We start from the raw sequence: 24,562 nt of genomic DNA, 5'->3' as shown, positions 1-24,562 counted from the left end.
TTACGGCGCGGCTGCCGGCGGGCGGCGGGGCCGGGCCGGGCCGGGCGAGGCGGGGGCCGCCGCAGGCAGCGCGGGCAGCGCGGGAGCCCGGCGCGGCCCCGGCCCCGGCCCCGCCCGCCGCCGCCCCATGACGCCCAGCGGGCGCCCCGCGGGGCCCCGCCGCTCCCCCCAGGTAAGGGCCCGGGGCGGCGGGGCTCGGCGGGGCTCGGCGGGGCTCGGCGGGGCTCGGCGGGGCAGGGCGCGGCGGGCGGCGGGCTCGGTGGGGCCCGGGGCGGGGAGAGGGGGCCCCGGTGCGCGGGGCGGAGGCGCGGGGGCCGCGGGGGCCGGGGTGCGGCGGCGCGGGGGCTGCTGTCCCTGCCGAAGTTCCCGCGGCCCCGCGGGTGCCCGTTCTAGAAGTTGCCTCGCCCCGCGGGCGGCACCGGCGGCGGGGCTTCGCGGCTGGGAAGCGGCTCCCGGCGCGGCACGGCGCTCAGAGCCTGTGGCAGGGCTCCGCCGGGCACCGGGCAGCCTTGCTGCGGCCCTCCCGGGCAGGGTGGCACCGCGGGCAGCGCTCACCGCAGGGGCGGCTGGTTGGAAGTGGCGGCGGCGGGCTCCATCCTGCTCCTGCCGCGGAGTGGGGGTCCGTAGCTTTACCCCGGAGCCAGCAGGAGAAAGCACGGCCTTGCTTGCAGCGTCTGCAGCCGAGTGACAAGCTTCAGCTCTGGCTGCTAGTCAGGCTGCTCTGTTTAGGGAATTGCCAGAAAACACAATAATTTATCATCAGCGTTTGGCTTGGTTTTATCTTTAAATAGATCTGGGTAGATAATTGATGGCAAATAGGGCTGCGAGCGTAATCCTGCCTCTATCAAGATGCGGGGAGGTTTCCCACTGACTTTCCCAAGGCCGAGATTTCACCTCTAGTTTCTATTCCCGGCATCGCCACTACCTCCGTGACCTTCTGCAAGTTTCTCAGCTTCCTGCTGCCTTGTTTTCCTTACATTTAAAGACACACTCGCTTCGTGGTGTTGTTGCCAAGTTTCTGTTCATATTCTTTGAGATCGTAAATACTAAGCGCTATAGATTTCTGATATGTATCAGCATTTATTCCTGCGTATGTTTTAATGCAGTGGTGAGGAGGTGGCTGGCAACTGCCATGGGATAAATTATCGACCTGTTCCTGCAAACCTCATTTGTGTCCTCTGACTCCCAGTTAATTTACCATTTATGGGGGAAAACGATTACGTGGGTAAGGGCTGGATCTTGGTGTGACAGTGTTTGCACTGGGGTATGTGTACATGCAATACTGCACCTGCCTTTCAAATGCCTCATCTTGCATCAAAGTTTTGGGATTCTGACTGGCATTAAACAACAGAACTGAGTACAGTTTTGCCCTGGAAACAAATTCTCAAACAATCTGTGCAAAGGAGATCAGCTCCTAGCAAGCTCCACACCAAATTGGTCATTGTAGCTACTTCAGGAGGCTGCTCTGGTCACTTTGTTTTGGGAAATAAGAACTCTGATAAATTGGGATGAAGTTGCAAATCTCACTGACATTTTCCGATAGCACTTTGAAACACCCAACTGAGATCAGGACTCTCAATGTGCTTGTCCCAAAGATTGTAGTTGCGTCGTGAGAAGGTAAGGAGAGGGGGGGGAAAATGTGTTTTTGAGGCAAGGGCAGGCCCACAGGGAGGCTCAGGAGTTGAGACTGTGCCCACAACCATCCAGCGTGGGGGACTGCAGGGCAGTGAGCTCAGCGCTGCTGCACCCCACACCAGTGCTGCAGCTGGGTGTCAGCCCATGGCCCAGGCTTGGAGAGCCTCGGCCGAGGGACAGGGCAGGGGGGGTGGCTGAGCATGGCAGGGAAGCTTTCTTTGCAGGGAGCAGCTCTCCAAGGCCTGTTCTGGAGCGCACTCACCTGTTCCTAGTGGATATCTCCCCAGGTTCATGTTTGTGCGTTGTACCCACGTGGTCTGCCTTGAACTGCTTGTGCTCAGCGGTCCCAAAACCTCCTCTAGCTTATCCAGCACTTTGTCAGCTAAGCTTTCACCATCTCTCTGAGTGAATTTGCAGTTGAGGATTAAGATATAAAAAATGCATTTTTAAAGATAAAGGTCTGGTCATGAGTGCCTGCTGGGGGCTATCCCACCACTCCAGGGAGAGGCCTGAGAGTCCTGTGCTCAAAATCTTGGATGGTCAGCAAGGGAACCTTGTTCCTGGAAAGCTCTCAGTGATGGAGCAAAGCCCCTTGTATGTCCAGTCTCCAAAACTGGAGACAGCCGTTCAGCCCCAGCTCTGCAGGGACAAGGAGCCAGCTCGGGTTTTAAGTGTCACCTTTGAATAGGGGCAAAAATCACCATTTAGCTGATTGCTGCCTCCTTTCCAGCTCTCACGGTGTGTATATATAAAACTATCAGAAGTGCAAGGGCACAGAGCATCCTTCAAGCTAAAGAGAACTATCACTTACCCTTGACTTTTATCATGAATGACGTAGTTTTCTAGAGTTGTAACCTCATTCATAACTCCTCAAAGCCACAGAGTACATGGGCACTGCAAAGGCTTCCACCACCAGTTGCTTTGGCAAGTTAGAATAACAGCTACAGCAAGGCAGGGATCAGAGCAGCGTGGCTTCCAACCCCGTCCCTACTTGCTGCAGTACAACCATCCTTTTGGGAGCCATGCTTGCAAGGCCATGGCTCGGGAAGCTGGTGCTTCTCAGCATCCCTGGGAGTGACAGCCCTAGTCACTGTGCTCTGGGTCTCATGTCTTGGGCACAGGCTGAAGGTTCCCACCTTGCTTCACCACATAGAGATATGGTCCTCAGCACTTGCTGGGTGCTTTGAAGCCCTTTGACATGGGAAGCCTGGGCATTATTAGCTGGGAGATGCGGTGGCCCTGTAAAGCATTATTAAGTCAGCCAGCAGCAGCAGCTAATCCTTATTAATCCCCAACACTTCCCAAGTGATTGTGCTGTGTGAAACGACCAAAGACACACATCAAACTAAAGGGTCAAAAAGCTGTTGCAATCTCCACTTGACTTTAGAACCAAGGGAGGGAAGCTATCGGCCGTTGAGAGTTTGGTTCTGAAACCCTTTGGGGTAACAACTGGACACAGCCTTGGCAAGGCGAAGGTTCACCCACTGCCTTCTGGTAACGTCAGAGGTGCTCAAACAGCTTACAGATGCTATTGAAACCTCAGGACTAAATTGCAGCTTCGTTAATAGCTCTTGGCTCTTGCATCATTACCTGTGACACAAAGCTGTCTAACGGCTGCAGAGTGGAACAGCATGTTCCTGCCTTTGCCCGTGGGGCCGTGGGGGTGGTGAAGCCGCAGCAGCTTCGGGCCACGGTCTGTGGCCCCCTGGGCTCCTGTTGCAAGGGGCAGGAGAGCCCCAGGAGAACTCTGCCCACCTCCGCTCTCAGGCAACAGCATGACCATTCCCGGCCACATCCTCGCTGCCTGTGAAGGCAGCTCCTGCCCCTGCCAGCCTCTGTGTCCTGTTTGCGGATGGGAGTTCCATGTCTAGACAGATGAGGTGCTCCCCCCCACACACGATACCTCTGATGTTCCTGCCACAAGCTGAGAGCTGTTTCTCAATGGAAATGGTGGAAGTCATGTTGGACAGGCAAAGCTGATCCAAACCCACTAAGGACTTCCCACAGCAATTCCAGAAACAGACTGTTTTTCTCCCCCATACACAGGTAAATTATGTAGGCTTTTTATCTTCCAAATCAGACACAACAGATGTCAATCCCAGATATTTTTTCTTTTACTTTCTTTACAGATTGATATTAATCAACTATTTATTTTCAATGGAAAACACTTCCATTGGTAAAAGAAGGGTAATTTCCTACTTAAAGGGAGGAGGGAAAGTTCAACGGAAAATTTGTAGCCATTTCTACTAAAGACATTTCAACTAGACAGAACAAAGTGCTTGAAAATAGCACTAAGCATCCCCTGGGCTTCATCCAACCTACTTTCTGATGTTTCCCAAGATGAGGTGCCACAACTTCCATCAAGAAGCTGCTCTAGAGCCCAGCACATTGCGCTTCCACAGCCCCGGCTGGCAGGAGGGTTTATGCCTTGGTATGATTTGTATTCCTAGCCTATGGCACATGCCCAGTAACTTCCACAGCCATTGCACTGGCACAAGTAAATGTGCTCCCATCACACCCCAATGAATCCCCATCACTGCCAGCTCTCAGGGTACAAAGAAGGAGCGCCATCTCTCTTGTCGATTAATCACGCTGCCATCAGGAAAGGCTAGGTGACTTACAAGACTTAAAAATCATCATCTTGCCACTCAGAAGAATAGGAATGATTAGGGAGTTAAGTCTAGAGCTAGATCCCCCCCTACCCTGCTTCCATTTTAAGGTGCCCAGCAATGAGGGGCTGCAGGTCCCCAGGCTTGCAGAGATGCCCATGCTTCCCTTGCACAGGGCTGCACGCCTTACATGTGGCCAGGCAGGACTAAGCAGGCTGAGCCAAGGCTATTTTCACTTATATGACATTGTTCCACAGGGAAGCTTTAAGCCAGTATAAATCATAGCTCCTGCTATAAGCGCCTTAAATGAGAAACAGGACCTTTGTATCTGTTGCTTTTATGTATCACACTGGCATTTTTCAAGCTTTCCCATCACATTCATAGGGTGAATGTTTGGAGCATTTCATTCCCTGAATAGCAGAGCCATAGAGTCATAGAACCATAAGATCATTTAGGTTGAAAAAGACCCTTAAGATCATCAAGTCCAGCTGTAAACCATAAACCCTGCTGTAAGTGCAAGCCCAATTACTTAAACCTTAAAGTTGCCTCCAGAGAGGGAAAATGCATTGCTTTCAAAGGTACAGGACAAATGCTTACACAAAGCGTGATATCCTGTGCAAAACGACGGAGGTGCTCTGATCTCCTGTATCTGACTCCCAAGATAACAAATTATTAATATGCTGTAGAGAGACTCATAGCAGAAAGATCCACGACAAAACAGAGGTACTTCTCAGAGCCACCCTAAAACTTGAAGTTTCATTATTTTGCCTCCAGAAATGGCTCCCTAGGACATGAAAAAAACCCAGTGACAATCCACCATCTGTCTATGCTAAAGCCAGTTCCCATTACCCAATATCTTATTTCATGCTTTATGCAGAGCCCCCCCAGGCAGAGGCACCCTCCGGGCTGCAGCAGGAGCCCCAAGCCAGGTCTCCAAGGGGGACGGCCAGGGCAGCCCTCAGCCCCTCATACAGCTTGGTCTGACCCCCTCAAGCAGGGGCAACCACAGGACAGCACAACTGCTATCACTTCTACTCATTGACAGGCCAATTAGGTGTTGCAGCTGCCTCTAATCTCCCTGCCCGTGCACCACCAGCATCATAAATTGGGGTTCACACCCAGCCCCCTCCCAGCGCATGCCACTTCTGCTGCAGAGATGAGTGGCAGCATCAGTGCTCCCTAGACCCTTGGCACTGGCCTGCCTCGGGGGCATTACAGCCAAGAAATCCCCCACAGAAGCCAGACCAGTGGCTGAGCACACCAGGAGGCAGAGCAGCACCAGCCCCTCGCAGGAGGGGTTATGCCATGGGGTGGAGTGGGGTATGGCTGGGGCAGCTGTGGGGCAGAGGCAGGCGTGCTCAGCCTGGGCAGGGGCTGCATGAAGGCAGCATCGTGCTGTGCCACAGCCCCTTCTCCCCATGCGGGGCATCACCCACCCTCTGGCCCCTGCAGCGCTGCCTGTACGCAGGGGCTGACCCACGCTGTGCCTACGTGCCGGCTCGCTGCCGGGAAGGGTCACGCAGGTGCCGGGAGCCACAGCTGGTGAAAGCAGGCTGGGGGCCAGCCACGGGGCGATGCCACAGCAGTGACACACAATGGGAAACACCCCGAACCTGTTAGCCCTGAAGCCTCACTGCACCCCCACTTCATTAAACAGTAGCAACATGGAGACCTGACTTTAAGGTTGTCACAGATCTGGAGAGGCATTGGCAAGAGCAAAGCTTTGAACTCGGGGCACTGCCAAGATCACTTACTGTGGAATCAAGCTTAAATACAGTTTGATTCAATTTTGGTTGTGGGAATTATCTTGAAATGCACTGCATTACCGTGCTGGGCATGCCATAAACGTGAGCCAAAGTGCTTGCTGAGTTCTGAAGTTTCTATAGAAAGAAAACTGAAGTCAGATGTGGATGCTGGAGGGAAGGGAAGCAGCTTCCTAGGGCTAGGATGTTGCATGCCGTCCCTCAGGCTGGCTGGCCCAATGTCTCCCCATAGAATCACAGAATTGTTTAGATTGGAAAAGACCTTTAAGATCATCGAGTCCCACCGTTAACTCAGCACTGCCGGGTTAGCTCAGTTTGCTGTGGCTTCCCCTCCTCCTGGACTGGGTGTGGGGAGTAAGGACGGATTCCACATCCATATGGAATGGTATTTCCCAGGATTAAGGGTCCTTTCAGAGGTTTATTTTTATCTCCCTGGTGCAGAGGCACAGGTAGGCAGCTTGTGCAGCTGCTTTGCTGGAGCCATTAATTAATGCTTGGTGATGGACCCCAACCAGGGCTGAGCTGCCCGGAGTAGGACTGACAGCAGCTCTTGTCTGCCAGGTGAATTACCAGGGAAGACGTTTCTTCTTCTGGAAGACAAGGTGACTCTCCTTACCACGTAATACTGATCGGGTTAGACAGAGCATATTGTATTTTTCATGTGTTAGATCTCTCGCTGCAGTTACTGCTTCGTAATATGTGGCTTGTCAAGTGAGAGCCAAGATCGACTCTGGTGCAACTCCCACCTGGGGACTGCAGGGAGCAATCCTGTCCCAGATGCAATCCTGCTCAGTGACAAAACATTTCCTAGGGCCAAATTCAAAATAGAAACGAGCCGTTCTGATGCCAGGGTCTGTGCAGCAGCATTTGCTGCTCGTGTAGTCTCTGAGCCTCCCAGCCCGCGCGCAGACAGGATGGGAGCCGGACCCACGAGGTGCTGGGGCAGCGGGGTGGCTTGGGGGCCAGTCCCCAGGGTTCTGAGCAGGGATGCTTTGCCCACAGCCACATCCCTGTGGAAAGGGTAGACAAGAGTAGACACCCACCCTGCTCCCAGTGGGCTCTGCCCTTTGCAAGGGCTCTGGGGACAGGGCTCGCAAGCCCAGTGTGCTGCTGCATGTCTGATCACGAGCCATCTCCGCTCCCCGCAGGCCTGGACTGTGAATTTGGTTGCGATGGAGACTGTGTCCCTGGAGCACCAGATACAGAGTGTGCAGCGGCACATCACTTTCCTGAAGAAGGAGCAGATGGAGCTGCTCCATGATCTGCACCTGGAGATCCTCCGCTTGCAGAAGCACTGCTCAGGTGAGTGTTGGGCTGGCCATGGCACGTGGGAGCAGTGTGCCCACAGGGCATGTTGGGCAGGAAAGCTGCTGCTGGCACCCCAGGGCTGGTCTCGCACAGGAGCTCGCACTGGCGTTTGGCAGGATGCATGGGAGGAAGCACCAAGCCACAGGTGATCTTGCTCGGTGTGGGATCAGGGGATCCCCATTCCCTTCAGCCTCCCACTTGCAGTACTGGCCTGGATGCCACTAGCCCCTTCTCGGGCAGTGCTGTGTGGCCACCAAATCTAGCATGGGTCAAACCCTCTGAAACCACTCCTCTGTGACTGGGTACCAGCAGCTTCCTCCAGCTGCAGCACTGAAGAACCAGAGCAATTTTTATTCTGGACATCAGCTGGCTGGGTGGGTGATAAGACAGGAGTCTATGCAGGATAATCCATCATTAAAACCCTCTTCCTTTGTTTTCACACCGTGCTCAGGGCAGACTTCTGAACGAGGATTAGCCCTGGTAGCTCAGCACTCTCCCTGGCTGCATGTTCCTGCACCTTGCAGTAGTTCGGCTGCAGTAGTCACTGCCCTGAGGGATTCACTGGGGTAAGGAAGAGGGAAAACCCAGCATTAGCCAGCAAGGTGGTCCTGGCTTTTCCTCTTGTGATCTGTGCCCAAAAAGGTATTTTGATTATGAAAATGTAAAGTAGTTCATAATTTCTCCCTGGTGCCAGTACCAGTACCCAGGTGCCAGGGGAAAGAGGGTTGAATGCTGTTGATAACAGGGATGCATGGGACCACACCAAGGCCACTTTCAGAACAGGAGGAAATGTGATTTTCTTGTTTATATTTTGTTACTCTTTATTCTCTTGCACACAGAGAGGTGGAATCCATTCCCTTCCTGCCAGCCCAGCCCTGAGCTGCCAGTATCAGTATCTTCTTGCCGTGCTTTACTGCTGTGGTGCTGAACAAGCACCAACGTCAGCAGCATCAGCGTATCTATTCCCCCCACCCCAGGTTGCTCCTGCTCTGGAGGGAAGGTCCCTGCCAGGCATCCGCAGCCGCCCCTCATGCAGAGGCTGCCACCTCCCAGCCTTTCCCAAGATCGGGGGCTGTCACCAGGAGCCTGGCCTCTCAGGGAGGGGGCAAGCTGCTCCCCGTGGTCTCGGCAGACCCTGCAGCAGCTGGCCAGGGTCTGCCCATCTCCAGTCCTCTGGAAGCGCAGCCACAAGCCTGGCACAGGGCTCAGGGACCTGCCCCAGCTGTGGGGTGCATGGCCACCAGACCCCACCCACGGCCCCTCTGCGGCAATGTCTCCCTCCCCTTCAGCCAGCCTCGCAAGAGCACTGGCTCCCCAGCCTCCTGCCCACCACCGAAACTCATTCCAACTTGTGCCATCGATGTCATCAATAATTCAGCTGTAGCTAATTACTCCTTATCTTCCATCCTCCCTGATTCCTGAGAAACAAAGAAATGTCTGCATTGCTAAAACCATCTGATTTCCCCCATCCTTTCCGAGCTTTTGCTGTTCTGTTTTGTTGCTTTAATGGCTTCATCTATGGCCTCTCCAGATAGGTGAGACAGGGAAGTTCTCATGCATAAATCAGGCGCTGGGGGGTTCTGAGTCCCCAGGGGCAGCAATGCACCCGTTGCACAGTTGGTTATAACTGATCTCTTCCCAGTGCGGCTGAACCACAGCACTGGCTGACCGGACGAGGGTCACAGCCTCATCTGCGAGGTGTACAATTCTGCAGCGCCTTTCTGTTAGGAGTGATGGGGACAAAGCCAGGTTAGTTTTACGGTGACTTTGCTGATGGTTTGAATGTAGTTGTCTGGTGGGGCTGTTTGCAGGAGCCAAGCGGAGTCGGTAAGTCAGTGCTTCCCTGTCGTGGCCCTGCAGAGCTGTGCCAGCTGCCCTGGAGCTCTCATTTCAGACCTTAAGACATTTGCACCATCCCCTCGGTCTCCCCAAGGTGTCACCACTGGAAATGCCCTCCCTCCTACAGACATCTGTTTCTCAGCTGCCATCTCCTCATCCCTCAGAAGCTCCGTCCGCCTGCAGCGGCAGCTCTCAGGTGCCAGAGCCCTCGTCAACAGAGGGAGCGTCTGCTGCGAGGGGACCTGAGGGGGAGGCACACAGCGAGCCAGCGCCTTTGGATCCAGGCTGGATCCAGCAGCAGAACAGCTGTGTTCAGAAGGGACCTTATTCAAGTAAATAAATCCCTGGGTTTGCTGCCTGTGGACACCAGGCAGTTCCCACTGGTTGTGCCCAGCATCCCAGGAGCCTCCACCACCAAGCCACATGGGCCAGCAGCAAGGACTAAACCCTACGTGCTCAACCCCACAAGCCTCCAGCACCCTGCAACCTCATGCCCTTCACCGCAGCCTGGCAGGGGGAGAGGGCAGCTGCTTTGGGCAAGTACTGCAGCCCTTGCTGCGGGGCAAGGGCAGAGCCGGCCCCAGCAGTCCAAGGCTTTAGAGGAAAGTAATGCAGCCCAGAGCCCTGCAATTCATTTATTGGAAGGAGCCTCATGTTACAGAGGAGAGTTGGCTTCCCTCCCACTCCCATTTTATTTGCAAGGTATAAACACAGCAGAAATAGCAATAGATTCCTCTGGCTCTTCTGTTTCTCCTTTTACTGGAAGATGAGCTCAAGCCTTGTGGCAATAATCACCCTGCTCAGCCGTGCTAGCAGAGCACCAGGGGAAGGCTGGTTCTGGGAATGGAGCAGGATCTGGGGGGATTCCCTGCCAGGCAATGTGGTGTATAGCAAAGGTGGCCAGCTGGGCTGTGCGATGATCCCTCCTTACCCTCACATGCTGGGGCACCAGGACAGGCCTCCCAGGCACCAAAGAGAAGCCTGACGTGTTGAGAGAAGCCATGTATTAAATAAACCCTTTTCTAGCTTGCCTTTGAGTATCTAGCCCCTCCAAGGGGCAAATAGCCACCTCCAAGAGGGTCTCAAGCCCTCAGGCAGCTGGGGCTGGGGGACTCCTGTGAGGCAGATGCATGTGCCCTAGCCCATGGCAGGGAATACAAAGCCCTCCTTGGCCGTTTCCTGCACCAGGCACATTGAAGTGCATCACTCAGCAGTGCCCTGTCCTCTGCCCTGTGCAGGGGACACTGGGGCAGGGGCACTGCTGGGAGCCAGCTGCAGCTGGGGCCAGCAGCATGGGAGATGGGATGCAGAACTGCAGAGCAGCTGGATCCTTGCTACAGAGGCTGGGCATGCTGCAGAGCCCTGCAGGGTGCTCTCCCCTGGGTTTGCCCCTCGGGGGTTGCAGGGGATGGTACCGGGGCAGGTTCCCACCAGCCCCTGTAGCTCCTGTGCAGAGGTTGGGACCCTGAGCTGTGCATCATCCCCAAGCCCTGCAGTTGCTCAGCAGGGAGATGACTTCTTTGGAAATAGGCAACTGCTTTAGTTTTCATTCGAAATATATCTGAGACTCCAAACCTATTATTTTAGCTTCAGAAAAATAACACAGTTGCCATTGATTTCCAATGGGACAGTCGAGAGAGCTGAAAGCTTTCCAGAAGCTGCATTATGTTCTCAGTTACTTCTGCCTTCTCACTACAGATTTGTTTTCCAAGACAGACGGGCAGAGCAGCCCGAGCCAAACGTTTCGTTTCAGAAGGATGGCAGTGGTGAGGATTAGAGTCAACATGAAAGCAGATTAAAAGAAAAATGTAGGGCGAAGATTAACCATTTGAACTCATTTCCAGAGAGAAGAAAAAAAAAAAAAAAAGCCCCACAACAACTGAATGCTGCTGCTGCCGCCCCTTTCCTCCTCCCTCAGAGCTGCTGATGGTTTGGTGGGTGGCAATTAATTAGTTCAAAAGAGATTGCCTATAGAAGTGCAGAGTAAAGTGAAGTCCAGAAAGTCCATCCTTTGCTACCCTTTGTGAGCTGTAGCCCAGGGCTGGGCAGCAAGCAGGCAGCATGCTGGGGCAGAGCAGGCAGGCACGGGCTGCAGCCCCGTGGTGGGCTCATCCCCACAGGACACTGCCCTCGCTACTGCTTCCAGGGGCAGCGTAGGCACCGGGCAGCTCTGCCTGCACCCACACCCTGGACCTGCAGCACTGCTGCCCAGGCCCACGGCAGCAGATGAGACAGTCATGAGGACACTTTGTGCTGCCCGAGGTCCGCAGCCCGTGTCTCACCCTGGGACATCTGTATCCAGCATCCCCAAGGAAGGCTGGGGGCCACATCCCACAAACCAGCTCCTCTCCATCACTGCCTCTGCCTTGCCTCCCTGTGCCCAGACAGATGCCTGCAGCACTCAGGCTGTGCTCATGCTCGGTGGCAGGCTGAGAGGGATTTTGAAGCTGCCCATTGCCCCCGAGCAGGGCAAGCATCCTTCTGCAGGCACATCGTGCAGGGACGAAGCCATCCCGCTTGCGTCATGTGCAGAGGCAGAGATCAGCCTGGAAGCAGTAAATTATGAAATACTTCGGGTGGCAGCTTACACTTTGGTCTATTTTCAGTCCATTGCTCTGCTCTTTGTCCTGATTTTTTCAAGCACTGAAAATGGTTCAGCAGCTCTCTTAGAAAAAGGTGGCGTTGCTGGAGAAAAAGAGGCTCAGGCTCCGCCATGGGGCAGGACATGCAAGCGCTGCCTTGGCTACAGCACAGGGCAAGTGCCCTGGCAGATGCCAGATCCCAAGGCTGCTTAATAACATATAAATTGCCAGAATTGCCTATTTTTGGCTCAGCCTGTGGCAGGTGATCTGAGATGGCCACGCTCACACCACGGGCTGGGCAGAGGCAGTGCCACAGCTGTGGTGATTGCTGGTGCCCTGGCAGGGAGCAGAGGGAGACACAGGGAGTGTGCGGGACGGGTGGGACGCTCCTTCTCAGTCCTGTTTCTCTTCCAGAGCTTACCCATGACCTGGAAATAAAAGAGCTGGAAACCCGGCAGCAAGGTAAGAGCATGGATCTGCGCACGAGATAAGAGGGAGCATGTGTGGATACAGAGGGGCCACCCAAAGAGCCTGTGGCCGGAGGGGGCCCATCGGGCCACCCAGGGAGATGACATGGACATTTGTCTGCAGGGGGCAGTCAGGCTGAAGACAGGGCTGTGGCTGCTAAATCAGCGTGCACACACAGCCTGTTGGCAGCCCCGTTAAATGCTCGGGCAGCTACCTAGGAAGGTTTTGCATGCAAAAGCCGGCATCCGTAGGTTGGCTTTGCTAATGCCCTGACACACACACACCTGCCCGGGAGCAGCTCACAGACCCCCAGGGTGGGACTCAAAGCCTGCAAACCCTTCAGCCCCAGGGAAAAGCCAACAAGGACATTATCAGCCCCCGCTCCAGCTCTGCTCACCAACTGCAATCCAGACACCGATTCAGAAAATCTCCCGATACTCTTGGTTCATTAATGGTCAGTTTTGCCTACAAAATAACCTTTCACATTCCAAAATAAGGGGGAGAAATGTCTCTGTGCATGAAAAGTGTCTGCAAGCTCCAGACACCATCCCAGACCTGGGACCAGCAGCAGAGAGCTGCCCAAAAAGCATTTCATAATGCACTGTCCCCTCGGGCCACCTGGCCCATGTCCTGCAGCCCCTCCTGAGGCAGCCCTGCTAAAGCGTTTCTCCAGCCCAAAGGCAGCCTCAGCCCCCTGGCACAAGCAGACAGCGTTGGGGGTGACTAGAAACCCACAGGCAACAGGCAATTCCCCTCTCCAAAGCCTGCCACAGGCAGGACAGCTCCTGCCAGGCCAGCATGGCACAGGGCTCTGGCATCTCTCACCACTGGCAGGCAGCACGCTGGCCCCTGCCACCTGATGGGCAGGTTTTCAAATGAAAGCCTGTGCCGAGGGACACAGGCACGGGGAGCTGGTGCTGAGCTCCCCTTGATTTCAGCTCCTCTCCTCCAGGAACAAGTGCCCTGACAGGCAGGGGCCTGGCACACAGACACACCAGCAGAGCAGGGACATGCCAGGGACAGCATCCTGCTGCCCGCATGCAGCCGGGCACTGCTCCCCACCTTCCTGAGCATCCCTCTACCATAGCCCCTCATCTGGAGGCAGATGCAGCTGCTCCCTGCATCTCACCCACTCACACATACAGCCCTGACCTGCAGAGCAGAGTCCAGTCAGCCTGGTGCCTGAGCAGGATGCATTGGGCAATTCTCCAGGCGATGGACTCCGGCCAGTGGGCCCCACACACAAGACCTGTGTGGTCCTCTGAAGGATGTGCTCAGTTCATCTGCCCTTCCCAGGCAGCCACTGGCCCCTTTCCACAAGGCTGTGGTGCCTCGGGGCTCCTGGCCCCTCTCCATCCACAGCCCAGCAGGCAGCAGGTGCATGTCAGAGTCCCCAGGGTGTCCCTTTGGGCTCCATCCTGCCTGGCCTTGCCTCTGTCCTGAGGAGCCACAGGCTAAGACCACCTCACCACGCTGTTCCTGCATGCCAGGAAATGCCACCACACAGCCCCAGGTGATGCATCCCTGTCCCCAACAGCACCTGGGTCAGGTGGGGGCAGGCAGTGGTGCTTGGGCACCCGTGGCCAGCAGAGAATGTTCTGTGAGTAGCCCAGCTCCTCTTCCTCCTCCATCCCAGGGATAAAGCTGAAACTCATCCCTGGCACTGCTGGGGCACAGTCCCTGGCACCAAGCCCCAGCCTGCATTTCATCCCCAGAGCCGGGGCTGGTGGTGCCAGGGCAGGCACAGGGCTGATCGCACCCATCGTTCTCATCCCTTGGCAGCACCCTCACTCAGTGCTGGGGCTGGCCCCAGGGGGCTTGGGGGGCCATGGCCACCCCCACACGCTGTCTCAGCACTCTCAAAACTAGCCAGATGCAGCGAGGCTTTTACCATCACATACCAGTTTAACTTCAATAAGTAGTTAGCACGCCTTGGCCTGGCACAGCCACCAATCCCCCACAAGGCTTCAACAGTTCATCTACTGTTTGTGCTGTTCCTTCATACTCTTCAGGCCAGTCCACCCTGCTTCTTGCCTCTGCTGCATCCTTCTCCTTGTCTCTCCTCCATCTAGGGCACACACTCTCACCCCTTCCTCTGCTTCTTCCAGGTCTCTCTTCATCCAGTGCCCCTCTTCCATACCCTATAAGCTATTTAACTACTTAGCAGGAACCAGCCACAGCTGCACTTTATCCACATCAGCCAACCCACCACCCCTGAAGTAAGCCCACAGCTGTATATTATCAATGTTAATTAACCTGCCTTCATTCCTCTATAATTCCTCTACAATGTGCAGCCATGCACACCCAGCCCCTCTCAGCCCATGCCAGCCCCCACAGACCCCGGTTCCTACCCTGCCTCCCTCCTCCCACTGAGGTCCCTTGCCCGCACAGGTGGGCTCACTGCTCCCGGGAGAGCCTGCTGCCAGCCCACCAGCTGCCATCGGAGCATCATGGACCATAATGTGCAGCGAGTCCCACCCACAGGTCTCTGCCCATCCTTCAGCCTTTTAACAGCTTACGAGGAGTGCGATCACATTTGCCACGTTTATGGGCCAACCACCTAATTTAAGATGCCATCAGATGATTGCTCTTCAAATGCCACTCGTAATAATTACTGTGTGCAACTGCCTCCCTTAAGATCTCATTATAAAGCATTTTTCCTCTGCAGAAGACACTTAGGAGCTGAGGCTATAAAGCAGTTGCAAATCGTATTGTCAGAAGCAGGGATGATTGCAGGCAAGGGGAGCAGGCCTGGGCAGGCAGGGGTGAGCGCAGGCAGGGTGAGCACTCGCTCCATACCACGGGCCGGGGGCAGGAGCTCGGCAGGGGCTGCCAGGGGCAGAAGTCCCGTCGCAGGCAAGGAGGGTGCGCTGGGGTGGTCTGGTCACCCCTGTGCCCCTGTGCCAGGCTCATGGCCCGGCCACAGTGCCCGGCCCTCCCGCTGCCTGCTGAGCCTGGCCTCTTTGCCGTGAGGGTGTGAATGCCCTGTGACGGCTGCTCCAGCTGCCACATCACACCCGTGGGTGGGATGTGCCCCCTGCCTGGGCAGCCCCTGGCACCCAAACAGCTCCCAGGGCTGAGTGTGGGGAATGCAGTGGCCTCAAGTGGAAATCTGTGCCCAGGCCAGGTCCCCGGGGTCCTGCAAGATCCCCACGCAAGCAGCGTGCCTTTCCTTTTGGAGATGACAACATGTCTTGGCTGAGGACAAGAGCACTTTGAGCCACTGCCCCCCACTCCCTCCTGCCCCGGAGACACATAGTATGGAGGGAGGGGAAATCCAGCTGCCAGCAATGCTCCAGTCTCCTCCTTCCCGATTCAGACCATCCTTTCCAACACATCATCACCTGCAAGAATTTCGCTGTCCCAAGTGCAATGCCACCATGCACAGAGGAATGCAGACCCCCAGGAACCCCCCAGCACACAGGGCTGCCAGCCATGCCAGCCTGCAGGAGCATGGCTTGGGGGGGTGCTTTGGCCAACCCTGTCCTTCTGGAGTGCTTCCCCTCCATCCCTCACCACCTCCAGTCTTTCAGAGCAGAAGGGATTGGGAAAATGCAAAGTTTTTTTATCCAGTTTGTTCTGCAGGTGTTTACTCAATGCAGTCTTTTGATGCCACTGTGGAGGGTGGGATGGATGGCAAGTGGGATGGAGGGACAGAGGGATGCAGGGATGCAGGTTATCCTCCTGCAGGCAGGTGGGAGGCAGCCCCCGCAGGCTGGCCAGGGCTGTGCAGGATGTGCAGGAGCAGTGCACACAGCCCCACATGAAGTCACACTTTTTTGGGTGCCTGTGCTGTGACTCAGAAGGGCTGGGACAGGGAGGGCATCCATCGCCCTCGAGGTGTGGGAAGGGCAGGGAGGGTGGTAGGAGCTGTGGGGAACCTGCTGCTTGATGCACCGCCTCTGTTTTAACAAGTCCCATCCGTGCCCCATCGCTGGCAGCAGCTGCTGACAGGAGCAGGATGATGAACAGATCAGGTGTTAGAAGCCAGGGGTGATGGCGCAGTGTGCACACAGCAGCCAAGGAGGGCTGGCTGCCTGGCCATCCTGCCTCCCAAGACAGGCACCCCCTGGGCCCACTCCTCCCTCCTAAAGTGGAGGTTCCTTCCCTGCTGAGCACAGCCCGGCTCCTCTGCAATCCTGGATTAGCAGCTCCATTCTCGCTAATAAGGCTGTGGAGCCTTGGGGCTTGAAGTCAAAGACACGTCCTGAGTTGGGCTGATGGTTTCACTGCTGCCACTTCCTTTCCTCTCCCAGCCCATATGCTCCCCCCTGCCCTCTGCCCATGCTCAAAGTCACTTCCTGGGTGAAAAACAAGTTACCCAGGGAAATTCTGAAACCGCAGTACAAGGCTGCAGCGAGGCAGAGGTGGTAGGTTCATGGCAATGGCATCTCCGCTGAAGCTGCCTTTGCTTTCACCCCCCAGTTTGGGTCTTAGCATCACACAGTGCCTGCAGTGTGGCAGCTCAGGGCTGATGGGGGTTCCCGTGCCTGCCTGGGTGTGTGGGGAAAAACAGCTGGTACTAGCGGGCTTGGGCAGCTCACGGCCAGTTTTGGAGCTCCACCTTCAAAAAGCACCTGAGCAGCCTCGAAGCTGCTGCTGGGACATGCTGGTGCCATGAAGTGGCCAGTACCCACAGTCACGTGCCCTCACAGCCATGGTGGGGGCGTGCGGGGACCCGCTGGGAGCAATGGGCTGAGCCCCTGCTGCCTCCCCTGACCCCTTTCTATGCCTTGCCCCCACAGATGTCCTGGACCGGGAGCTGGAGGAGAAGTGCCGGGCGATGGAGGCCCAGCTGCAGGAGAAGGAGAAGGACAACCTGGAGCTGCGCAAGGAGCTGCAGCACAAGGAGACGCTGGTGGCTGCACTGCGGTCCAGCCTCCGCAACAAGGAGCGCCGTTTCCTGGAGGAGCTGAAGCGGCGGAGCCACCGAGTCACCATCCTTGACACCGAGCTGCAGAAGCAGACGGAGGCAGCTGCCTACCTCTCCCTGCAGCTGCACGCCACTGCCCAGCGGCTGCCGGGCCCCCGGCCGGGTGGGTGGCCACCCCCCGAGCAGCCCCCCACCGGCCCCCTGGCCGAGGGCAGGCCCCGGCGCCGTGGCCACAGGGTGCATCCCCGACGCCCACCTGGGGATGGCCCCCGTCCCAGGGACCCTGTGCAGGAGGAGCACGACGCCATGCCTGACCCAGCCCTATTCCTCTACGCAGCGCGGCCACAGCGCCCACCGCCAGAGCCCCCTGCCCAGGCCTGCGGCACGGCCGGTGCCACCACGGCACCTCGAGTGCAGAGGGCCCCCCGGCAGCCTGTGCAGGAGCCGATGGCCAGGGCCAGGTTGGCCAAGGGCGAGCCCAGCAAGAGGCAGGGGTCCGGCCCCCATGGCGCCCCCCGGGCCCGGGAATAGGTGGCAAGGAGGTGGCATGGAATGACCAGCCGGGAAGACCTGAGCCCAGCGGCACCAGGGTGGGCACCGGCAGAGGTTGCTTTCCCCCGTCCCCTCGGAGGGGAAGGGGCAGCAGAAAGCGGATGCCCTGCTCGCACCTCCTGTCTGCCAGCAGCCGGGGAGGATCCCCCTTGCCCGAAGGGTCTGAGCCGGGGATGCTGCCAGCAGCACTGCAGAGCAGGCGGGCAGCCCAGCACAGAGTCTGCAAAGGGAAATGGCCGGGCGCCTGTCCAGAGCTTCCAAGGAAAAGGAAGGAAGGAAGGATGAAAGGAAGAAAAAAAAAAGAGGACAGGGAAGAAAGGAAAGAAAGGAAGAAAGAAAGAAAGGAAAGGAAGGAAGGAAGAAAGATAGCATTTCTGCAATGAGGAGACCTTCCTGCTGCTGCTGCCCCTCGGCACGGACGCCGGATGTGTTCTCCCCAGCCATGGGTGCCGGGAAGCGAGTGTGCAGCAGCAAGCAACAGGCTGTGGGGCACATGGCTTGGCACAGCGGGATGAGCTCAGCCGGGCCTCCCGCCCTGGGCATCACTGGCACCAGGGCTGGGCTGGAGGGGGCCCCAGGCACCACCAGGGATCCTCTGGGATGCAGGCAGCTGAGTAACAGTTGGTCCCATGGGTGCAGGAGGGATCCCCCTCCACAGGGACGGTGCAGCTGTGCCAGCTGGGTCCCAGGTCCCCTGCGCTGCGGTTCAGCTCTCTCTAACATGGATTTCCCTCACATTACATTTACACGCAGGACTTGGATGGGCAGCTGGACATAAGCTGTGAGTGCCGGCCCTGCTGGACACCACGTGCGGCTCCTCACCCACCGCAGCCTTGCTCCACGTGCTGCTGGAACCAGGCTGTGACTCGTGCCCATCGCACCCGGCAGGTCCCGTCTCGGCACCAGCATTCCGGTTCTCAGTCACATCCACAGCCACATCTGGGTTTGTCACAGACGGCTGAGCAGCCCTCCAGTCTTCTCCCACCACCTCCCCCTCCCTCCCAGCGCAGCAGCTGTACAGCACGCAGCCCTCACCCTGCCCAGGCAGCCTTGCCTGATCTCCAGACCAAGCCATCAGCTTCATACATCTACTCCCTGGATGCTGTGAAACAGCAGAAATGCAGGGGAGGGCTCTGGCGGCCGCGCAGGGCAAAGGTCTCTCTGCGTGGGCACCAGCGCGACCTGCGCTGCTCTGGGCAACCCCGAGGGGCAGGTTTCGCCCTGGCGGTTTGGCTGCCATCCCTGGCCAGCCCGGCCACGCGGCAGTGCCCAGCCAGGAGCCCCGGCCCCTGGCCACAGCCAGCACCTTGCCTGGCTGCGTGGGCAGCGGCCTCCTGCAGGACCCCTGCCACCTGCACAGCTGGCACGGGCAGGGGCGAGCCGTGGGCCACCATCAGACCCCATTTCTTTTCAGTTCAGTTTGAAACCTCTTCAAAAGCATCGCCCTCGTAGGGCAGTCGGGCTTAGCCTGCTCAAGCTCACCTGCAGCATGCCCGTGCAGTCAGAGGTGTCTATTTTTGTAGTTCAATATTTATATACTATATTAAAATGCTTTTACAAGATTCTCAGCAACGGTCCCTAGGCCAGCTCTTCAGTAAAACCAAACCCCTGAGTGTATGAGCTGCACCAGCGGAACAGAAACTAGCAGCTTTTGTACCTTTCCTTTGGCTGGCACGTGGATAGTCAGGCTTTGGAGGGCAAGACCCCTCCTGCTCCCGCAGGGTACCCTCGAGGGCTGGGACCCCCAGCTGTCACCACGGTCTCTAATGCACCCCTGTGTTTGGGAAGGAGCTCAGCAAAGCCACACCTGCGGGGTCCCCTCAAGCCCAGGGACCAGTCACTCTGGCTGGAGCCCTGCAGAGGTGTGCAGCTGCTGGGGGCAAAGGCAAAGCTCTAGCAGGAGATTTTTGCAGCCCCTTTCGTGCCCAGGGCTGCTGGCCCAGGAGCACAGAGCCCTCACCAGCTCCCACCTGGCCTCCCTGACTGTCACCCTCCGTGGAAGGCTGCAGAGAGCCTGGCAGGGCCTGCACATGCCCTGACTGCAAAACATTGCATGCCCAAACTGCCTGCCCAAGGCAGGCAGGGTGCAGGGCAGTGCAGGATGTACTGGTAATGCCCAGCTGGGGTACGAGCACCTGGGCACAGTTGCACAAGGGAGAAAAGCCCCGGGTCTGGCTCTCGGTAAGGCTGCAGGGGGGTTCCCACCTGTTTCCTGCTGCAAAGTGATTTAAAGCAGGCTCTGCCCACTGCCCAGCTCTGGGGCGAGCGGGCTGCACTCAGGGGCCTGCTTTCGCCCACCCCTGCAGAGGCAGTGCAGGGCAGCAAGGGCAGTTTGTGCTGCATTGCACAAGCAGCACCTGGTGTGCAGCATTGTGGCCACCCGGGGGGTCCCCGTGGTGGTGTGCAGGTGAGGTGCCGTTTTGCCTGCGGAAATGGCTGTTTCTCTCAGGTTCAGAGAGATTCTGCTGAGGATTTGTCTCTATTCTCTTTTAATGTGAAAGAGAGTAATAGGTGTCCCCGCGCAGTGTGGCTATTCCTTTAGCTGTGGTGTGCACAGCTGCTTTCCCCTCTCCTTCCTAGACAATCCTGCTAGACAGAGTATGTTGCATTTTAATTATAAAATGCTTGATAGGATCATGGTGTTCACAACTGACCTGAGTGTTGAAAAGGGGAGGAAGAGGTATGATCCTTCTTCTGTGTAAATACCTTCCTAGCAATCATCATTTTCAGTGCCTAGTATGTAAATGAAGCAACCCTGTCTGAGCTGCAGGACCCTTTCCTCTTCACTGCTAATTAGCAGCCTGCTCAAGGAGTCAATCTCATTTGCAGTCCCCCGATTGCTTCTCCCTCCTCGGGTGCTCCCCGGTGCTTGCGGGCAGCTGGGCAGGCCCTGAGCCCCGCAGCCCTCAGACCTGTGGGCAGAGCTGCCTGCAGCGAGGGGGGTGTTTCCCAGAGGGATGGAGAGGGAGCACCCCAGTTCCCCCGTGATGCCAATGTCATGCGCTTGGAAATGAGTTGTTGGGGCAAGCCCTGTGCTTTTCCCCAGGCACCCTTGCCTTGGAGCAGGAAGGATCAGTCCCTGCGTTGCTGTACCTGCTTCAGTCACTGCTGCTTTTCTTGGGGGGTGGGAGGGAAGCTCTAAAGATACTATATATACACTTATATATATATATACACACACTTGTTTTGAAGGGAAAACACTGTATGATTGTAATAGAAATGATGTTGAGATAAATTATTTTAATCTTTGTATTTATATAAAATGATCAAAGAGATCAAAATGATAAAAAAAAAAAGAACAAAAAGGCAGCATTCCTATTTTTTAATGAGTAGGCTGCTGTTAGCCACAGCGAGTCCCAGGGAGCTGTGGGAGCCCAGGCAGCGCCCACCCTCCTTTCCCTGGGCAGGGGGCTCTAACCGCCCCCAGCATCTCGGACTGTAAGTTAGCCCTTAGCCTGTACGGTGTAACAGGGATCCATAGGTGCATTTAGTCAGTGCTACCGGACTCCTTGGGAGTCCAGAGGGTGCATACAGCTTCGACCTGCGCCATATACCTGACACGCATAGACCGAGGAGTGTAACCGCTGACACATATGTGCTTTGTATGGAACAAGCGATGTTTAATGTTGACTCGTAAAGCTTAATGATTAGACTGGAAATGGATGCATAGCAATAACGCTCGGTTGTTAAACAATGTCTTATGTGTATAAACCACAATGTGCTGAGAGCTTTCTGCATACAGACTAACAGCCGGGTGCCTCTCCTCTGCACCCCTCCACCCACCCCCTTGTGTTCTGCAGCTCTGCAGAGGCTCATGGATTTGATGTGTTTGGTTTGTTAATCTCTCTTTTCCTTATTATTGTTATTTTCCCTAATGCTGTCTGAGAAAGCAATGTCTCAACTTGTGCAACCCTGCAGCAGGCGCAGGGTGAGCAGTGGGTGGGGAGGAGATGCTCGCTGCGGCTGCGCTGCGGAGCCAGCAGCACTGGGAAGTAGAGCCCCAGCCCTGGTGACTCCCTGTGCACTCCCCTGGACTTATTTTAACCCTGGGCAAACCAGTTGGGAAGTTCTCCCTCTTGACCCTTTTAATTAAAAAGCCATATTTTCTGAATGTGTTTGCTGGGGCTAATCTAAGCGCTCCCAGCTGCGTCCTTCCCATCCCTGCTGCGAGGGTGCCAGTGCGAGGACCTGAACAGTGCAGCCACTTCTGAACACCCCCTCAGGAGGCTGCACAGCCTTCCTGGCTGCTGCATGGTGCTGCACAGAGACCTGTCTGCAGCGGGGCCTCATCCTGCTGCCTTGGGGAAGCTTTGCCTGGGGCAGAGCCCAAGGCTTTCTGTAAGCCGCCTTACTGCAGAGCAAAGTCGGGCGCGGGACACAGCTGGTGCGTGTTACGCAGGGGCAGCTGCTGTGGGGGTGCTGAGGGGTGGTCCCCCCGGGATGCCTAGGAAGGCTGGCAGCAACGCAGCACCAAACGTCCTGCCTGAAGCGGCTGGAGAGCAAGAGCCAGCAGTGGTCAAGGAGGGGTTGCTTGCTCTGCATCTCCACATACGAGTTCCCCAAAAGAAGCTCCCCAGAGGCAGAGGAGCCCAGCTCTCTCTCCCCACTGGGAAGGTAAAACAGCAGCACGCCGATGGATTTTCATTTTTGGGACTTAGGGGAATGCTTCAAGGTCTTCATGTGCAGCCTTGTGAACAGGCTCCCGCTGCCCTGGTGAAGCTGCGACATCCTGCCCTTCCCCGGGAAGCCGGGAACACCAGCCCTCGCTCTCTGGCAGCCCTAACAGCCAGTCTCACTGCAGTGATGCCACAGCCACCTCGGTGCACGTCTGTTCTTGTCACCCTCTTGCACCGTCAGTGCCTGGCTGCCAAGTCCTACCAGGAATGCGATAGGAGGGGAAAGAAAACTCCCCTACGCCTGTAGGTTGCCTCATGCTGTGGATAAGATCAGCAACACCGGTGTGCCAGGCTGGGCAAGCAAGAGAAACCTGGGATGAATAAGCGCAGCAGCCGTGGAGGATCCCGCCAGACAGCAGGGCCTGTAAAAGCACAAAGATAAAAGTGGTGCGTCTCCTCGCTGGTTAAAGCTGCCCTTTGCTTCCCAAGGCCAGGTTTCTGCCTCTTGTCCCCTCTCTGCCAGTGCTCGCCGGGAGCTGGCCCTGCAGTGACGCTGCCATCCTGGCTCCCCACTGCAGCAACACGAGGGGCCGGCGCCTGTGGGCAGGGGGACACGGCTGGCAGGGGGGCATGGAGGGCAGGAGGACATGGAGCATGACACTCAGTACCATCACTATACCAAGTCACCTCGTTTTGTTCTCCTTCCCCTCGTGCCTGCAGGCAGGAACGGGGTTGCAAATCGGCCCGTGTGAGTGAGAGGTGCACCCAGCACAAACCCCAGCGGCACCTGGTCCTCCACAGGGTGTGGTGATGCTTCCTGCCTCTTTCCGATAGATTTCACTGATCTTGTGGCTTCCAAAAAAGATCCTCTTGCCTGTCATTGCAGTTATAGCAGGAATGAGACTGTTGGGCCCTGGGAATCCCCCAAATCTCTGTTGTACGTCTGAAAAAGCAGACCCTTTCTCCCTCGGGGGGTGTGAGGAAGGTGCTGAGCCTCAGCCCCGAAGGGATGCGCACCATCTGTATTTGCTCAGGTGTTTCAAGGTCACATGGAAGGTCACATGGAATGTCACCCGCATCCCAGTCGTGTAATCGACCCTTAGTCGATTACTAAGGGTGTAATCGGCCTCCCTAGGTGGGGACCATCACCTCTGCCTGGCCAGAGCTGTGCTCAGGACCCTGTGGAGGGCTCTGGCAAAGGGATGGGGAGGGAAGCACCTCTGGGTACAGTTCCCCTAGTCCCAGAGCAGCTGCGGTTTTGTTGGAGCAAAAATATTCTTCTTGGCCGAGTCTGCAAAGCTCAGCCGAGAACAATAAAAGCCTGTGCCTCGTGCTGGGGAGAGCCATTGCGGTGGGACAGATGCCAAAGGTTTGACACTGCTCTGCTTTATTTGAATGTTCATTTTACTACATGACACCATTATTCGCCAGGACGATGTTAATGTTGACTTTGCTTTTTAACCAAGTGCTTTTCAAAATGTGTTAATACCCAGAGACTAGAGTATGGAGCTGTACTTTAGGAGTTGTTGTAATATGCCTTTTCTTAATAAAGAGGTTGAAATCTGCAGAGGGTCGTACTGTGCTGCCCCAGGACCTCCAGCCACAAACGCCGCTGCCACCGTCTCCAGGACTGATCCTGCCTCATCAACCACATCTCCACAGCTCCAGAGAACCTCATAGCAGCCCCGTGCTCCTGGGAGGGGGGAGGAACGATGGGGGCACGCTTTATCTGGGAGTCCAGTGACAGGATGAGGGGCACCCATTTTAAACCGAGAGAGGGCACGTTTATATTAGACATTAGGGAAAATTCTGTACCGCGAGGGCAGTGAGGCGCCGGGCCAGGCCGCCCAGAGCGGCGGTGGGTGCCCGTCCCTGGCAGGGCTCAGGGCCGGGGGGACGGGGCTGGGAGCCACCCGGGCTGGCGGGAGGTGGCCCTGCCCGTGGCGGGGAGGGGGATGAGGTGATGATAGAATTGTTTAGGTTGGAAAAGACCTTTGAGCCCATCGAGCCCAGCCGTTGCCCCAGCACTGCCGAGCCCATCACTAACCCATGTCCCCAAGCGCCGCATCCGCGTGTTTTCCAAACGCCTCCCGCATGGTGACCCCAGCAGCTCCCCGGGCAGCCCGTCCCAGTGCTCGACCACCCTGGCGGTGGAGACATTTTTCCAGACACCCAGGCTGAGCCTCCCCTGGCGCAGCCCGAGGCCGTTCCCGCTCCTCAGATCACTCGCTCCGGAGAAGAGCGCGACCCCTTGGGGTACCGTTAAGGCCCCTTCCACTCCTGGCCCTCCCACGACCCCCGCCGTGACCCGGCCGGG

The 24,562-nt window shown here is 56.7% G+C and overlaps 1 protein-coding gene across 1 annotated transcript; it reads left to right on the top strand.

Moving 5' to 3' along the window:
• Positions 1-58: 58 nt before the first annotated feature.
• On the top strand, positions 59-23,325 carry CCDC92B (coiled-coil domain containing 92B). The gene is made up of 4 exons (XM_055797828.1): positions 59-172; positions 7,156-7,309; positions 12,151-12,198; positions 16,950-23,325. The coding sequence occupies exons 1-4, from the start codon at positions 128-130 to the stop codon at positions 17,606-17,608; spliced, it is 906 nt and encodes a 301-aa protein (XP_055653803.1). The 5' UTR covers positions 59-127; the 3' UTR covers positions 17,609-23,325.
• Positions 23,326-24,562: the final 1,237 nt, after the last annotated feature.

The sequence above is a fragment of the Falco peregrinus genome, chromosome 2, assembly GCF_023634155.1.
Source record: "Falco peregrinus isolate bFalPer1 chromosome 2, bFalPer1.pri, whole genome shotgun sequence".
In the NCBI taxonomy this organism is placed as follows: Eukaryota; Metazoa; Chordata; class Aves; order Falconiformes; family Falconidae; genus Falco; species Falco peregrinus.
The sequence above is the reverse complement of the archived record's forward strand: the minus strand, read 5'-3'. Positions and strand labels throughout refer to the sequence as shown.

Excerpts from the sequence above, each read along its gene's own strand:
- CCDC92B (XM_055797828.1), top strand. The coding sequence starts at position 128 with ATGACGCCCAGCGGGCGCCCCGCGGGGCCCCGCCGCTCCCCCCAG. Across the intron at positions 7,310-12,150 it reads CTTGCAGAAGCACTGCTCAG|AGCTTACCCATGACCTGGAA; the intron begins GTGAGTGTTGGG and ends TTTCTCTTCCAG. Across the intron at positions 12,199-16,949 it reads GCTGGAAACCCGGCAGCAAG|ATGTCCTGGACCGGGAGCTG; the intron begins GTAAGAGCATGG and ends TTGCCCCCACAG.